At 45.5% G+C, this 16,832-nt stretch overlaps 1 protein-coding gene across 6 annotated transcripts in view; it reads left to right on the top strand.

Annotated features, from left to right (window-relative positions):
- LOC138952779 (ral GTPase-activating protein subunit alpha-1-like) overlaps window positions 1-16,832 on the top strand; it is a 499,987-nt gene that overhangs the window by 317,626 nt on the left and 165,529 nt on the right. For 5 of the 6 annotated variants that reach the window (XM_070324510.1, XM_070324511.1, XM_070324509.1 and 2 more), the window contains 2 exons: window positions 3,073-3,090; window positions 12,874-12,981. In XM_070324510.1, the coding sequence (XP_070180611.1) occupies window positions 3,073-3,090; window positions 12,874-12,981 (126 nt within the window). The remainder of the gene's footprint in view (window positions 1-3,072; window positions 3,091-12,873; window positions 12,982-16,832) is intronic. The other variant, XM_070324507.1, reaches the window with a different exon arrangement.

Genomic DNA, 16,832 nt, shown 5'->3' with positions numbered 1-16,832 from the left:
TAATGGAATAGAGTGGGTGTAACTTCAAACTAAACGGTTCGAAATGTGAGAGTAAAACACACTCTTTACGCGGGATCACATTCCCTCACACGCATATGAACACATACACACACACACACACACACACACACACACACACACACACACACACACACTATGTACATTTTTAGGGAGAAAAACAAAACAAAAACACAATGTACATTGTTAGAAGAGAAAAAAAAAAGGGGGGGGGGGGGGGGACGCAAAACAAGCAATACAAAAAACAGAAAAGATGAAATGCACTAGAGTCGAGTGCCTGTTTCAAACCGTGCATGCACTGATCGAGGCGCGTAGATTAACGAAACAAAACTGCTCCAAAGTCAAACACAAAAACATCCCACGCACTTATTCTCACTCTATGACACAGTTTAGACTAAGTACTTACTGACGGCAACATCAGAATCACAGTAAGTAGTTGGTATAAACATTGAGCGTGGTTACAAAATGGTATACAATGCGCACGTTCTGCTTATTGGAAGTAGAACAAAGAACGACCTGCCGGTACTGTCGATAGCAGTATTACTTCAAAATCAAACAAACCGAATTCCACACGGACCTCTAGTTTGCACATACACAAAGCCTGAATATCAGAGTAACAATATATACACACGATGACGGTAATACAACCTTCAAGTCACGGAAACGATCCCATTTTCACACCAACAAACACGTATTTTTCACAGACCGCCATTTCTGACACAGTCATGTTTCAGAGCGACCTGAGATAAGACGCGTGCTTTCGGCTCGCTGGCCGGCTAGCGGGCGCACGCGGCGGCTCGCGAGTTCGACTATAATTAGCCGCCAGCTGCGAAATTTGCCGCTGGCAGACCTCGCTGAACTGACAAAAATCCCAGTAGAATACAATACAGTGAGGGAGGCTCTCGGTCTCAACTGTTGTCCAGCCGAGCATGCGAGATTCTTTCTTGGTGCGCCCGCCATCAGATCCTGATCTCGGCTCGCTATCTACCCGGCTGCCTGAACGTCTTGGCCGACGCCCTCAGCCGGTCCTCTCAGATCCTCCACACGGAGTGGACCATCACCCATCAGGCGCTCCTTCGTCTTTGGGCGCAAGTAGAGCGCCCGATGGTCGACCTCTTTGCCACGAGATTTTCACGTCGCCTCCCGATCTTTGTATCGCCGTTTCCGGACCCGGAAGCTTGGAAGATCGACGCGATGGCGATCAGCTGGACAGGGCTAGAGGCTTACGCCTTCCCTCCCACTCCACTCATCGGAAGAGTCCTGCGAAAAGCCGACTTAGAGCGGCCTCGTCTTCTTCTCGTGGCACCGCGCTGGCCCAGTCAGCATTGGTTCCCGGACCTCCTGCGGCTCGCCAGCGGCCCGCCAATCCCGCTCGGCCTCCGGCGAGAGGAGCTTCTCCAGCCCAGGACGGGGATCCTGCACGATCGCCCCGAGTTCCTGGATCTTCACGCCTGGAGATTGTACGGAGATCACTGAGGCGCTCAGGCGCCTCTGATCTCACTTTGGACTTAGTCCAGAAGGCTCACAGGCGTTCCACCTCCTCTGTTTATTCGTCGCACTGGCTGTCTTGAACTCGATGGTGTGCGGTTAACAATGTTGTCCCGGTCGCCCCGCGATCAATGCAGGTCGCAAACCATCTGGCATGGCTCTCCGCTCAGGGTCGTGCTGCTTCTACTTTGCGAGTTCGCTGCTCAGCCATCTCTGTGACGCTTAAGCAACTCGGACGCTCCATCTCCCTCGGGGGAGTTATCGCGAGTGTGCTAAAGGGCGCGGCCCTCAGTTCTGCAACGGAGAGAACTTCTGTCCCGGCTTGGGACGTTCTTCTAGTACTCGAATTCCTTCGTTCTAGTGCTTTCATTACAAGACGCTAGTCTCTCTGACCTTACGCGCAAAACTCTCATGCTCATACTGCTCGCTTCCGCGCGGAGGGGTAGCGAGATCCACGGCCTCTCAGGCCAAGACCGGCATATCGCATTTGAAAGAGACGGCTCGGTTTCACTGCGTTTCCGTCCCGATTTTCTAGCCAAAAATCAAAAACCGGACCAGCTTTCACCGGTTATTTCCATTCGGCCTCTCCTGGACATTTTGGCCCCCGGTGATCCGGATCTTTCTAACTGTCCGGTACGCGCGCTTAAAGCTTACTTGTTGCGCACCGCGCCAATCCGAGCATCTACTCAGAAGTTGCTGTTTATTTCGCTTAATACAACCCGAAATAAAGACATTGCAAAAACCACGCTTACCAGATGGTCTTCCACGCTTATAAGGCATGCTTATCAGTGGTGGCAGACACACACGGGGTGGGGGCAGTCAGTCCTCCCTCTTCGATCACCTCGAACTCATGAGGCTCGAGCGTGGGCAACTTCCTTAGCTGTCCTCAAGTCTGGAAGGATGGCGGACGTCCACAAAGCTGCATACTGGACATCTCAAGACGTCTTCCTCAGCTACTACCTTCGGGACATTGCCAGCACTCGCCCGGACGGCACTAGCTGCCTCCCAGCAATGGTTGCCGCAGGCCAGATACTTCCTAGAGAATAATGTGAGTATCCCACCGCCTTTATGTGCAATCTGCTATTTATGTGAGTTGAGGTAAGAATATGTTATTGAATCGAAAATTTCACATCTAAATTTTCATTTAATTAATATACTTACTCAACTCACATCGTTTATACCCTCCCATCCATCCCCGCTAACATTTTATGTGTTACAGGTGTGTGTTTCCGTGGGGGAATGACGGCCGGTAGTAGGGCCCGCGCATGCGCGGGTTACCGGTAGGGGAGGTGACTCCTGTCCTTCACTACGGACTTTGTTTTTCTTTGGGAGTTACTTCCCCCTTTACCAGGGTCGAGTACTACTTCAATATCTAAGCAATGAACTGAAGTTAATGCTATTTATGTGAGTTGAGTAAGTATATTAATTAAATGAAAATTTAGATGTGAAATTTTCGATTAATACTTATACATATGTTTATGCATTTTTCTGATTAACACACATTTGATTGCTAGTTATTTACAAGCAATATTTATATTGATGCACTTATTTCTCTGCTTGCATCAGTCGAGTGGAGTCATGGAAGTAAGTCCTTATACTTACTCCAGAAATGTACACGGAAACCTGTGTTCTTCATTCTGTTTTGTGTCTGTATCTTTTCAACCAGTCAGCAGGGGTTTTGTCTTCATCTTTGTTTTTAGAAGTCGGTGTATTCTGCACACTTTAAGAAAAGGAAATTAAGAAAGATCTGGAAAAAAGCAGAGCTCGACTTTTTTTTCTTTTTTTTTCTTCTAGTTTTTATATCTACATGTACTACATGTATAAAGATTACAGCACTGCTATGTTGGTCTTGTTTGGTTCACATTTATTTGTAATGGGTTCAAGTGTTTCTTCTCTGCTGTTATTTTGTGGAGTTCCATAACCTTTTAGTTTGTACAGTCTGTTCAGTTCATCTGTATTATTTGGAATTGTTTTTGTGTGGTTGCATATTTTGATGTAGTAACTGTTGTAGTGTGTGTGTGTGTGTGTGTGTGTGTGTGTGTGTGTGTGTGTGTGTGTTATATAGAGAGAGAGGCTGTCTTGTGTGCTTTATGTGGATATTTACACAAGGTTCATGTGCATAACTCATGTTTGCAAGTTATCTCTTTCCTATTTTTAACACATTGGTTCTCTCCTTTTTTGATCAGCAAATATCTTGTAAACACTGAAACTTTAGGGATCTTAGCTGTCGCATTCATCAGTGTTCTTTTTTATATTTTGTTTGTCTTCCTTTAAAGAGAACTTTTTTTTTGTGAAACATGTTTCATTTGTCTTCTAAATTTATGGTGGAGCTTTACTTTGTGTTTTCAAGCAGTTCTCTGTGCATGAGATTATATATAGTTCTTTAAAAAAAAAATTGTAATCACATGCTGTTCAGAAGAAAATGTTTGACTGAAACAGTGTGTTATTTCTGCAACAATGATATTTAGTTATGGATGTATTGATGCAGCACCTACATGTTGATGGCTATTTATGCATACTGTATTTAAAAAAAATGTATTTGGATAATCTATGTATAGAGAACTATTACTTTACATTTGCTGCTGTGTCATAAACCGTTTTTGTTACTGATATTTTGAGGTACATTTGTATAAACAAAACATGTAATTGTACAGATATTCTTTCTTCTTATTTATTTATTAAATTACATATTCTTACTCCGAATCACATATAGCATTGACAGTCTGAGATGCTGGTCTGAAAAGGCTTATCCTCAACTCAACTCAACTCAAATTTATTAATCCGTATGGAAATTATATTGTAACAATACTCATTTCCAATCAAAAGAATAAGAATGCATAATAAAAAATAAAAACATAAGAAAATAAGTGAGTATGATTATTATGAGTATGATCACAGTCTCACTAACGCAAACAGTCATCCGTCAAGTCAAGTCTGCCAACACACAACTCACTCACACAAGAACAACAGCAACAGCAATACAATTTAACAAAAACCATAATTCCAATAACAAAAAGACGTCCGAGAGTCCACCTCCACATCCACGCACACACAAGGTATACAAAGCACCACATGTCGACTAGAACACCGCACATTTGAACTACGGTAATACAGTTACTAAAAATACATACATTACAGATAACCCAGCAACAGAGTACAGTAATAATTATGACAGAGAAACATGATAGAGGCCTCTAACATGTGATTGGTTGAAAGCATGGATAGCTCTGGGAACAAAAGAATTGCGGAAACGTGACGTTCTAGCAACCATAGCCCTCAGTCTACCACTCCTGTCAATGCGTCGAGAGTCAAATTCAGGTTTCAGTGGGTGTGTCTCGTCAGCCAAAATTGAGGTCAGTCGGTCAGTCAGTCGTCTCTGGCAAACTGATTCAATGGTCTCTTGTTTCCTGCCTACAACAGATCCAGCCTTCTTGACTAGCTTTTCTAGCCTGTCACTATCCTGTTTACTAAGGTTACCCCCCCAGCACACACATGCATATGTCAACACGCTACCAACAGTGGACAGATAGAACATCTGCAGGATGTCATTACGAACAGAGAACGATCTAAGCTTCCTTAGACAGTACATGCGCGTGTGCGCTTTCTTCAAGATTTGGTCAGTGTTGGCATGCCAAGACAGCTTGTTGTCGATCACTACACCTAGGTAGCGATAGCTTTCAACCTGTTCGACTTCAACACCAGCTATCACGATAGGCTTGACATTTTTAAAAGGGAAGCAACCCCATCACCAAAAGAGCTAAAAATAGCCATGGTAATGAGCACATACTCTGAGAGTTACCTCCCATTGGTGTGTACTACGTCACTACCTCTATCACCACGTGTCCAAGATCATACGACTTTTTCAGCACTGACGAGCAGGTTGTTGATATTTGGCGCTCTCGTGGCTGTGTGGTTTGGTGTTTGTTTGACACCCACTGGCCACTTACCCGTCTTACTTGCCTTCTGCTTCGTAGTTGGTGAGCTCTTTCCTTTTTGACTCACATGCGAAGCAAAAGTGAGTCTATGTACTCACCCGAGTCGTCCGTCCGTCCGTCCCCCCCATCCGTAACGTTGGATATTTCTTGGACACTATTCAGTCTATCAGTACCAAATTTGGCAAGATGGTGTATGATGACAAGGCCCCAAAAAACATACATAGCATCTTGACCTTGCTTCAAGGTCAAGGTCGCAGGGGCCATAAATGTTGTCTAAAAAACAGCTATTTTTCCCATTTTTCCCATTTTCTCTGAAGTTTTTGAGATTTAATACCTCACCTATATATGATATATAGGGCAAAGTAAGCCCCATCTTTTGATACCAGTTTGGTTTACCTAGCTTCAAGGTCAAGGTCACAGGAGCTCTTCAAAGTTGGATTGTATACATATTTTGAAGTGACCTTGACCCTGAACTATGGAAGATAACTGTTTCAAACTTAAAAATTATGTGGGGCACATGTTATGCTTTCATCATGAGACACATTTGGTCACATATGATCAAGGTCAAGGTCACTTTGACCCTTATGAAATGTGACCAAAATAAGGTAGTGAACCACTAAAAGTGACCATATCTCATGGTAGAAAGAGCCAATAAGCACCATTGTACTTCCTATGTCTTGAATTAACAGCTTTGTGTTGCATGACCTTGGATGACCTTGACCTTGGGTCAAGGTCACATGTATTTTGGTAGGAAAAATGTGTAAAGCAGTTCTTAGTGTATGATGTCATTGCTAGGTTTAGCTGAAGGTCAAGGTCATGTAAAGGTCAAGGTCAAGCATGTGAGTCGTATGGGCTTTGCCCTTCTTGTTTGGTCATTAGTTTGACAGGAATGTTGTTGTAGTTGCTGATTTTTTCGTCCGTTTTTGGACTTGTACATTTTTCAATAACTTATGTTTTGGCCGCCATTTTTCGTTGGTCAGCATAGCTGACAAGTATTTAATGTGGCTAGGCCTATGTAATGTTGAGGTAAACTTAATATTACCTTCTTACATACCTTCTACTTTGTCAGTTGGTAAGCTCTTTCCTTTTTGGTCATTAGTTTGACAGGAATTTCGTTGTAGTTACTGACTTTTCGTCCGTTTTGGACTTGTACATTTTCCAGTAACTTTTTGTCTGGCCCCCCTTTTTGTTGGCCAGCATGGCTGACATTGGTCAAGACTAAGGTCATGGATCTACCAGACCGTTTGTAATTGTTGTTGTTTCGGACTATGCATGTAATGCCGTTATGTCCGTTACTTATTCTGCCCCATACGAACACTTGTTTGGGGTGCAGTTAAGCATGTTTTTTTCTTCTTGCTTTCCCTCTTTTAGGCATCGGAGCATGGCGCTCTGGTGTCTATACTGCTTAGCTCTTTATTCCAGAGTTCTGCAGTTTGGGAGAGAAGAATTGTAGCGTTCCACACCGCCTTTTGGTGGTTGACTCTGCTAGTTTCTCTACCTAGTGATAGAGGAGATGCAGCGTTCTACGCCGCTTGCCAGCGTCCTTTCTCGCCCGTCCGCGGGAGACGCTCGTTCCTTGGTGTCTGTGACGTTTTCCAGGGATCAGCTTCCTGCCATTCGTCGTCTACTGCCGTGGTCGGCATGGACAGTAAGTTGAACTGGTCCAACAGCCCTCGTGAGGCGACCGGACACTCCCTTTTGGGAGACAGTTCTCTGGGCCATTTTCACAACTTGCATTTCCTGTTCTGTTTCTCTCGCTTGCCCTCCTAATCCGAGCGCACGGGTGTTTCAGAGCAAAGGCGGTAGCCGTTTCGGCGCTGCGCTTCCGGTTTTACCGGAAGCATAGGTCCTCTCCCACACTAGCACCGTCGTGGTCTAGTCGGAGTTGATCGAGTGGACTGGCCTACGGGCGCTCGGGCTTCCGGCCCCAGTCCACTTCTGTTCTGATCTCACCTTTGCCTCGTCGCTGGCATTGGCGTTTTCAGAGCAAGGGCGGCAGCCGTTTTTGGCTGCTGCGCTTCCGGTTCCTACCGGAAGCATAGGTCCTCCACCGCTTCCGTCAGAGGATGGTGGTGGAGTTGACCGAAGACTGGCCTACGGGCGTTCTGGCTTCCGGCCTCAGTCTACGCAGCCTTCGTTGCCTCATGGGGCGGCTTCGTTGGTTGCATTTTCGGCTTCGTCCGGATACACTGTTCCTCTTCCTGGCAATTCCGTACAGATGTCGGTGAGTGAGGAACAGCGGCCGGCCTTCGGGCATTCAGGTTCACCTCGGCCGGGGCAGTCGTCGCTTCACCCTTCGGGTGGGGTGGCTTCCGTCCATTCAGTTCCGGTGGCTTCGGACGTTAACTCGGCTTTTCCTTACCCTCACACCAGTCAGGGTATAAGTCAAGATAATGTCCTGGTATGCGGGTTTCCGGTTTCCGATTATCCCGTACATCGTTTCCGCCACTGGTGACTGTGACTTCGGTCCTTGTCCTTCGCTCGACCACTCTGACGTTCAGTCTGTGGCTAGCGAACAGACATATTCGGGATTTCCGTCAAAGCTCAGGTTGGTCTTGAAGCTGCGGCGGAAGTTACTTCCCGTTATTTTCCGGAAGGTGCATCAGCTGTTTCGGCTTCCGCTTTGGTTGCCCCTTCGGCGATGTCGGACTTCCGTTCTGCGAAGGAGGAGTATTCCTGCTTCCGGTTCGAGGAGTCTCCTTCTGTGGCATACTACCTTTCGCAGGTTTTGGCAAAGCCATCTCATGCCGGAAGTGGTATTCCTTCTGTCCCTGTTCCTCTTCTTGTTCCTCAAGGCAAGTTCCGGAACAGGCTCAGCCTTGGCTAGCTACAGGACCGGCACGGTTGGCCTAGTGGTAAGGCGTCCGCCCCGTGATCGGGAGGTCGTGGGTTCGAACCCCGGCCGTGTCATACCTAAGACTTTAAAATTGGCAATCTAGTGGCTGCTCCGCCTGGCGTCTGGCATTATGGGGTTAGTGCTAGGACTGGTTGGTCCGGTGTCAGAATAATGTGACTGGGTGAGACATGAAGCCTGTGCAGCACCGCTCTGATATGGCTCTTCGTGGTCGGCTGGGCGTAAAGCAAACAAACAAATTGGCTAGCTACGGCTACACAGGCTTCTACTTTTGTTCCTTCTGTGCATTGGAAGTTCAACTTGCCTAACTCTAGTCGGAACTTGCCTTCGTCCTTTGCTCTTCCGCGGTCACCTTTACTGGTTACGCAGGAATTGCTTCCTCTGCTGGTAAAACAGATTATGAGGGACTTAGTTGTGTCAGTACCAGAACACACCCTTGTGTCTTCAGAGGAGATAGGACGTCAGTTTTTGGAACTTGCATCCTTTCGGAGACGATCATCAGAACTCTTTTGGTCTATGACCGATTAACTTGATCTGTTCACACTCAGTGTAGATCAGGATGCTGATGACGTCTTCACTCTTCGTTCAGCCTTTGCTAGGGTGAATGAAGAGCAGATGCGACTATCCTCCCTTCACTATGCTCACGCAGTTTGGGGTCGGAGGGATTTGTTCTTCTCGCACTCGCAGTTCACGGATCAGGTACGAGAAACACCTTGAGAGCATCTCCGGTGGTAGAGGGATCTCTGTTTGGTCATTTGGCGCTTGACGCTAGACAAAAGGAGATCCAGTCGAACAGAGGCTATCAGTTCTTCGACTTCTCTCTACACGGGTTGAAACAGAGCAAGCCCACTCAACAGAAGCAGGCCCAATTTCCTTGGTTTCGAGCGTCAAGAACAGATGCAGGAGATGTTGACCTTTGAAGAGGGGTGGCTTGTTCCGCCTTTGCGGCGTTTCCACCCGGAGTCGGCGACTCTGCCTCGATGTCGATGATTCGCCCGTCAGCTACCGTGTCCTCTGCTGATGTGACTTACCCTCAACTGTCGGGTTCTGCCGACAAGGTACGTGTTTGGGAAGTTCGCTGCTTACCGCATCCACAGTGCAGTTCGCCTCGACGGTTACCCTACCTGTCTCGTTGGGTCTGGCACCACCAGCTCTTCGTGCATAGGTTCGTCTGGCTTGGCATCCGCTCACGCGGGTGCATCGGCAAGGGGGTTTCCGGCCACATCTGGTTCGCCTTCGGGCGTTCCGGGTAATAGTGGCACTTTCCGTTCGCTGCCATCGACTTCCGGCGTCAACCCTATGGGGTTTCCGGTTGTTGGTGGCAACGGCAATCCGTTCCTCACTTCCGCTTCCGCTCGTTCGGTTTCGGATGGTGGGGGACTGAACGTGTCGGCTTCCAGGCATAGCACTTTAGTGTTTCCGGTTGTTCACACATCAGGATTGCCGTCTACCTCCGGTTCCGCTTCGCCGGTTCCGGGGTACGGTAGCAACCCTTCCTTACCGGTTCCTCACAGTGCGGCAGCACGAGGTTCCGGTACTGGGGGATCATCATTTCCGGCGCGGTTTAATGATGGTTCCAGGAATGATCAGTCTACGTCGGACAACTTTGTCGTTGACGGTACGGACTTCGACGAAGATCGGGACGACTCTTCAGAGGTCGAGTCTACCTTTCGAGTCGAGGAGAGACTTCTTCGGCCATTGGTTTTGGCCGCTGAAGTTACTTCTAGATATTTGCAGAAGGGGTGACAGCCACTTCTCATCTTGCGGCTCCACCACCTTCTGCATTTGGCACAATGGGGTGCCGGCTACCTCCGGTTCCGCTTCGTCGGTTTCGGGTTGCGGTAGTGTTCTTTCTTTACCGGTTCCGCACAGTGTGGCTGCACGGGATTCCGGTACTGGGGGACAATCGTTTCCGGCTTCGGCCAATGATGGTTCCGGGAATGATGACTCTTTGCCAGTAGACTTCCAGTGTCAACCCTTTGGGTTTCAGGTCGTTTGGTGGCAGCGGTACCCTGTCTCTCACTTCCGATTTCGCTTCAGCGAGTGAAGGATCGTACGCATTAGCATCAGCTCGCACTACCACGGTGTTGCGGGTGCTTATGCATGGACTGGAGAGGATAACTTGTGGTCAGTTGGACTTTTCGATTTCCGTTTCGCCGATCACACCGACCATCTCTTTTATCAGGAAACAATTTTGTCGTTTCCTGCTGCTACTCAGGATTACTACGAATCTGATCAGCATTCTACTTAGGTTAGAAAGCAGATGACAGACTCTCAATTCAAGTAGCGAGAAGATCGGTCACGCCTTTCTAGAGCTGACGTCTATCTCCTATAGGCCTTGCGGGCTTCACGCCTTCCCGAGGTTTCACATACTTTGGCATTATGTTTTAACGGTCACCTACAGAGTTCGTCCTAATCAGTTCTGAGTGGACAGCCTTAGGCACTGATCGTTCCATGTTCGGCACCACAGCAAGCGCCCACTATGACGCTTGCTTCCATCCTTGATCGATTAAATTTCATAGCTACTTGCTAGTAAAAATTAAGTTAACTTTTGCCGCTTTTGCTTAAGCCGCGTTGGTTTGTTGATGAGCAATCTCGGTTCATCTTTTGATGAGAGGTTGCATACTCGCCGAAACTGCAAATTATTTCCTTTGTTTTCGGCTTTAAGACGTTTCTTTCGACTCTTCTTTGTAAGGAGTCTAGAAATGCCAGATGTTTTTTCGACATTTTGTCATGCCTCTATCCATTGAACAAGGGACAAGGTTCTTGCCTCTGGTTCTTTACGAACAATTAGCGTCTACTTCATGGGACTATGGTGCTGTGGTTTACTCAAGCCATAATCTTTTAGTGCTTCGCGATCACTCCTCGGAGGGTGTTACACTTTTGGTCATTTGGAACTCATTTGTTCTATTCAAGTGGGAGACGCACAGGTTCGTTTTTTCATTACTCGTTCGCCTTGGAAGACATTTCTTGTTGTCTTCTGAACTAGCTTGCATAGCTCTCTCTTTGAGTTAGGACTGTCTTCCTGGTCTAGCTGATTGCAAGAGATTGTTCACTCTTTTCGTCAGCCACGATCAAGACAGGTCAGTGAGGTAGGCGCTCTTTCCGGTTATCCGGAAGATGTAACTCACAAATCTTAAGGTTTTTCACTCAGGTCTCAACAGACTTTATGTGAAAAGGGTTATTTATCTAAGTTGACCTTATCTGGCGGTTTTTTACCATCATTAGCAATCCATGAGTGGTTGCAACCAAAAAGGGGGGGGGGGGGTAGGGGCATTCAGCCCTTCCTCCAGCACCTGCAATAGTGCACGATTCTAGAATTTGGGCATCGGCTTTAGCATTCTCCAGTCAGGAGGATGCTAGGACGTTCTACGAACTTTTGTTTGTTAATGGCAGACGATGTTTCATCAATTTTGAGAAACGTCGTCAGAACTAGATAAGACATTCCCCTTTCTACGCCCAGCGTGGAAAGGGCCCTGTCCTCAATTCATTTGTCATTAGAACATCAGTCCCAGCTTGGGATTTCTTCTTCTTTTTGGAGTTTTTTGATTAAGAGCCATAGAATTATTGAGAGATGCAAGCCTTCCTTTTTTTTATAAAGATCGAAGGCTTTCATACTTTTTTCTTTTTGTTGGTGCTCACTTCCCCTTGAAGGGGCAGCGAATTACATGCTTTTTCGGGTCTCGCGCAAGATATTGAGTATTTTGAACATACTCGTCTTGCATGGCTCCTTTTGGAGTGCCAGACCAGAATCTTAGGTTCTTTCGTTTTAAACGGATAGAAGCAAATTATTGCAAAACAGCGCTGACTATAGTTGGGCTTCCACACTCATTGAACAAGCTTATGAGTGTGGCAGTCAATTGGGGGGGGGGAGTGGAGCGTTCAGTCCTTCCTCTGCGTTCTCCTAGAACTCATGGGGCCAGAGCTTGGGCCGCTTATTTGGCGGTTCTGCTACCAGGCAAAATCTCGAACGGCCTCAGAGCGGTGTTTTGGACGTTTTTTAAGACGTCTTTCTTAAACTACTTTCTGCGTGTTAATTTCTCTAGTACCCGCCGGGATGGTAGTAGTTGCTTACCAGTCATGGTTGAAGCAGGCCGGATTCTTACCAGTAATAAGTGAGTTTCCCGCCACCTTTTGTAACAATCTGCTATATATGTGAGTTGGAGTAAGAATATGTGATTTAATCGAAAATTTCAACAATAAATTTTCATTTAATTAATATACTTACCCAACTCACATAGTAAATTCCCTCCCAACCTACCCCGCGATCTTATTAATGGTTGAAGGTGGTGTTTCATTGGGAATGACTATACCGGCGATATGTACCGCGCATGTGCGGGCTGCCGGTGAGGGGAGGTAACTACCAGGGCCTTGACTTCAAGGTTTTGTTTTGTTTTGGGAGTTACCTCCCCCTGTTACCAGGGTCAGTACTTCAATGTCTAAGCGTCAAACGGAGGTTAATGCTATATACGTGAGTTGGGTAAGTATATTAATTAAATGAAAATTTATTGTTGAAATTTTCGATTCATTGTGCTCATTGACTGTGTGTTTAAAATGTGTTTGTGCTCTTTTGTGTAGCATGCTGGCGAAGCCCCAGATGCCGACAGAGATAGAAGACCCAGTGTCACCATTCCAGATGTGTCGTATGCTGCTGGACCAGATGGGACTCCTCTCATGGGAAAAACGGTAAGGGCTGGATTGCTTTGGTGCACCCCCCGGCGAAACGGTCAAGAACAATTCTAGAATAATTCAAGAAATGTTCTGGAATATTCAAGAATTCATGTTCTAGAAGTTTTTTGAATCATTCTTGATGATTAAATGAGAATTCTTGAATATTAACTAGAATATTCTGATGTTTTGGTAAGGAATATTCTTGAAAAAGGACTTGAATAATTCTAGAATATTTTTGCCTACTTGAAAAATATTCCTAACATTATTCTAGAATATTCCTAACAATATTCTAGAATATTCCTAACATTATTCTAGAATATTCTTAGCACTATTCCAGAATAATTCAAGAAAGGTTCAGGAATATTCATGAATTTATATTCCAGAAGTTTCTTAAATTATTCCTAAAGATTAAATGAGAATTCTTGAATTTTTTCTGGAATATTCTTGAATCCTGTTAACTTAAAGTATATTCTTGAACATGTCTTAAGTATTCTAGAATATTCAAAACTAGGTTGAAGTTCTGGAATACTCTCAACACAATTTTCAGAATGATCTTGGAATATTCTGTGCTAGCATTTAAGAATAAATCCATTAAGAATATATTCTTTACACAAATCAGAATGATAGTACAATTATCTAATGACTAATAACAGAACAAAAATATTCAAAGTGATTTTTTCCTCCATCAATACTTGATACAGCAGACAAAACAAGATTTCATTCAATACTTTATCACATGTAATTTAAATACTCGAAGGATATGATAAATCGGTGATGGTTATATTCATTTGGCGAAGAACCTTTCCACTGGTCACACCACCACCGGGTGCAGTCTGAATACTGGAGCCGATGCTTTGCAGGTTGCGGATGCCCTGTAAAGTGTAATGAAAATACAATTTTAAAAATCTAAATGTTTCTTTGTGGTGCTTTTTTTCATCATGCTTAAAGAGTCAATACCGGCACGGTTGGCCTAGTGGTAAGGCGTCCGCCCCGTGATCGGGAGGTCGTGGGTTCGAACCCCGGCCGGGTCATACCTTAGACTTTAAAATTGGCAATCTAGTGGCTGCTCCGCCTGGCGTCTGGCATTATGGGGTTATAGTGCTAGGACTGGTTGGTCCGGTGTCAGAATAATGTGACTGGGTGAGACATGAAGCCTGTGCTGCGACTTCTGTCTTGTGTGTGGCGCACGTTATATGTCAAAGCAGCACCGCCCTGATATGGCCCTTCGTGGTCGGCTGGGCGTTAGAAAAACAAAACAAAAACAAAGTCAATAATATGGTCAGGAATCTGTCATGGTGTCCAAATGCAAAATTCCTCTTCTGGATACTTTTATCAATACAGTTATGAAGTATTCTTCATGCAGATTCTATCCACACCAAATGTATGTCTGTCAGTCGCCTGGATGCTGAGAAAATTAACTGTTCAAGAAATGATGGTTACAAAATCGAAAAATGTCTTGTGCCTTTTGTCAAATCGAGTGTGCCATGTCAATGTTTGTATCAAATAAGTAACCATTCATAAAAGTATTAAAACAACTAAAGGATAACTTTAGTTAGCTTCATTTCCAGAAATGCCATCCAGAGAGTTTTGGGGGACTGACATGCAACGGGCCAGGAATGAAAGAAATTACAGTATTAAAATAATTTAATTTTTAAAGAGACTTTTTGTTGCGATTCCAAGCAATTTTTTTCTTCAGTTTAGGACTAATTCATTCATCATGTTTTGTGCTTTTATTTAATTGTCCCAAATTTTGTTGTGACAAAGGTTTAAATCAATAAATGTTGATTGCCTTCACTTAATTACCTGAGTAAATCTCTTTCTTGTATCACTATTCCCATGGCCTTGACTCTGGCTTGAGCTCCTCTTCAGGCTCTTGAAAAGACTTGCACTCATACAGGAATTTCTATAAGTATAAAATATATATGTTCCTGACCAAACTGAGACTGCATTGGTTTGTTTATCTGGAATGTGGTTTTCTGTGCTGGAGAAGATAGAGAGAGGGGGGGGGGGGGGGGGAGTAGTATGTGTGTGGTGTGTGTGTTTGAGTAAAATTTAAAAAAAAAAGTCATGTTCTTTTATTCCATTGAATTTGTTGGCGTATAGCTAGTCCTTCTAAGTTTACAGTGGACAATTAGCCAACACTTTTCCAGTCCTGAATGTTAAAATAGCATTGAAATTTCTTGCATTTTGTGCAAAGAGGTTTCGTGTTGTTAAGGCAATGTGCGGCACTAAAATTAAACTTGGAGAATACATAGAATAAACTAGTTTTCTTGGTAGTTATTGAAGAGACTTATAAAGATAAATGAAAAAAGTTGTGAATATTAATGGACACAGTTGCTATGGAAACAGCCGCCATATTGGGTTTTTAGGAAACGGTTTTACAGCGACATCATACATTAGAAATGCATGATATTTGGCACAATGATACACATGACTCATATCCACAATCTTGTAGAACGTTTTTGTGACTGAAGGCTACAGTTGAATTTAAAATAATTTTTGTAATAAGGATTAAATTACATATCTTACCCAACTCACATATAGCAATTAACCCTAGTTCAGTGCTGGTTACGCTGTACGCGTCCCCTTGGTAACCAAGGGAGACCACTCTAAAAAAGAGAGTGCCCTATCCCATAATGCCAAACTAACCACTAGCCTGACTTCCGTATGCGCGCGCATACACCTCCATCTTATCATTCCAAAACTCAGCGTCAGACTGGCTGGTCGCATTTACGTACGCTCTGGCTGTTGTTCAGCCGATGTTGCTTGGTCTGTGGGACTGGGTTTCTTCTCCTTGGTATTCTTTCGTCGTCTTACCTTGCTACTGTATTGAGGTGAGATCGTTCTTTGTTTTGTACTTGTTGTAAAGGCGTTGTTTGGCCATTTTTGACTTGTGAAATTTTCCGAAAAATATTTCTGGAATTTTTTTTGACAAAGTCTTGCTTGCTATGGCTGATAACGTTAAGAAGAGGCAGAGTTCTAAGCAGGTGGCTGCTGAGTCCTCCCCTCCGAAAAAGACGCCTAGAAAATCTAAACAAACCATCGCGGCGGTGTTAGAACCTGACTCAGGCAAATGTATTGATGTTTTGATAGACACGCCTTCTGCCGCCATTTTGCCGGCGGCCATTTTGCCGGTGAAGCCTTTGGATAAGGCCGCTCATGTTGCTAAGCAGGCTAAAGCGGTTTCTGCTCCTGCTGTTTCTGGTCTGGCGGCCGCGGACGTGGCTTCTCTTTTGCTTGCACTTAGTTCACAGGTATCTTTACTGGCGGAAGAAATTTCGTCTACGCGAGCTGAACTCCGTGCACTCCCTCCCGGGGTGACAGGACCGTCATCTTTGGCCAAGATTGTGGCGGGCCCTTCCGCTACGGTGACTAGAGCGGATGTTCACGCTGTTCAGGATGGGGATGAGATTATCCCACTTTCGTTGGGTGTTCCGTCTCCCGGTGGTTCGCTGTCACAAGGTATGTCTGCTACACGAGTACCCGGGTTCTCCGGGGAAAGTGTAGCGCGTCTACAGTCAAAAGTAGCCACGGGCATCGCGCTCACGGGTGAAAGTTCTGATACCCCGTCTGGCCATCGCCGCGCTGTCGGCCGGTCAGGGGGGGGTAGGGACACTGTAGAGCGTACGGAAGGTTCGATGCTTTCTGCCGTGTCATTGGGCATTGGTCAGTCTGTGCGACTTCCGCTTCCGCCTTCGGGGGAAGAAGACAGTGGAGATGGCTCTCTGTTTGACTATGGCAGTCAAGCAGGGGGTCAACTTCCGGACTGTACGGATGTACAGGACGACTGTCTGGACGATGGCACTTCCGTTTTGGGAGATGATGCCGGGTTCCGGTTGCCGTCTAGGCTGGGAAGTGCGGTGGCG

The sequence above is a fragment of the Littorina saxatilis genome, linkage group LG17 (assembly GCF_037325665.1).
Source record: "Littorina saxatilis isolate snail1 linkage group LG17, US_GU_Lsax_2.0, whole genome shotgun sequence".
Classification (NCBI taxonomy): Eukaryota; Metazoa; Mollusca; class Gastropoda; order Littorinimorpha; family Littorinidae; genus Littorina; species Littorina saxatilis.
Note: the sequence above shows the minus strand (reverse complement) of the source record. Positions and strands in the feature narration are given on the sequence as shown.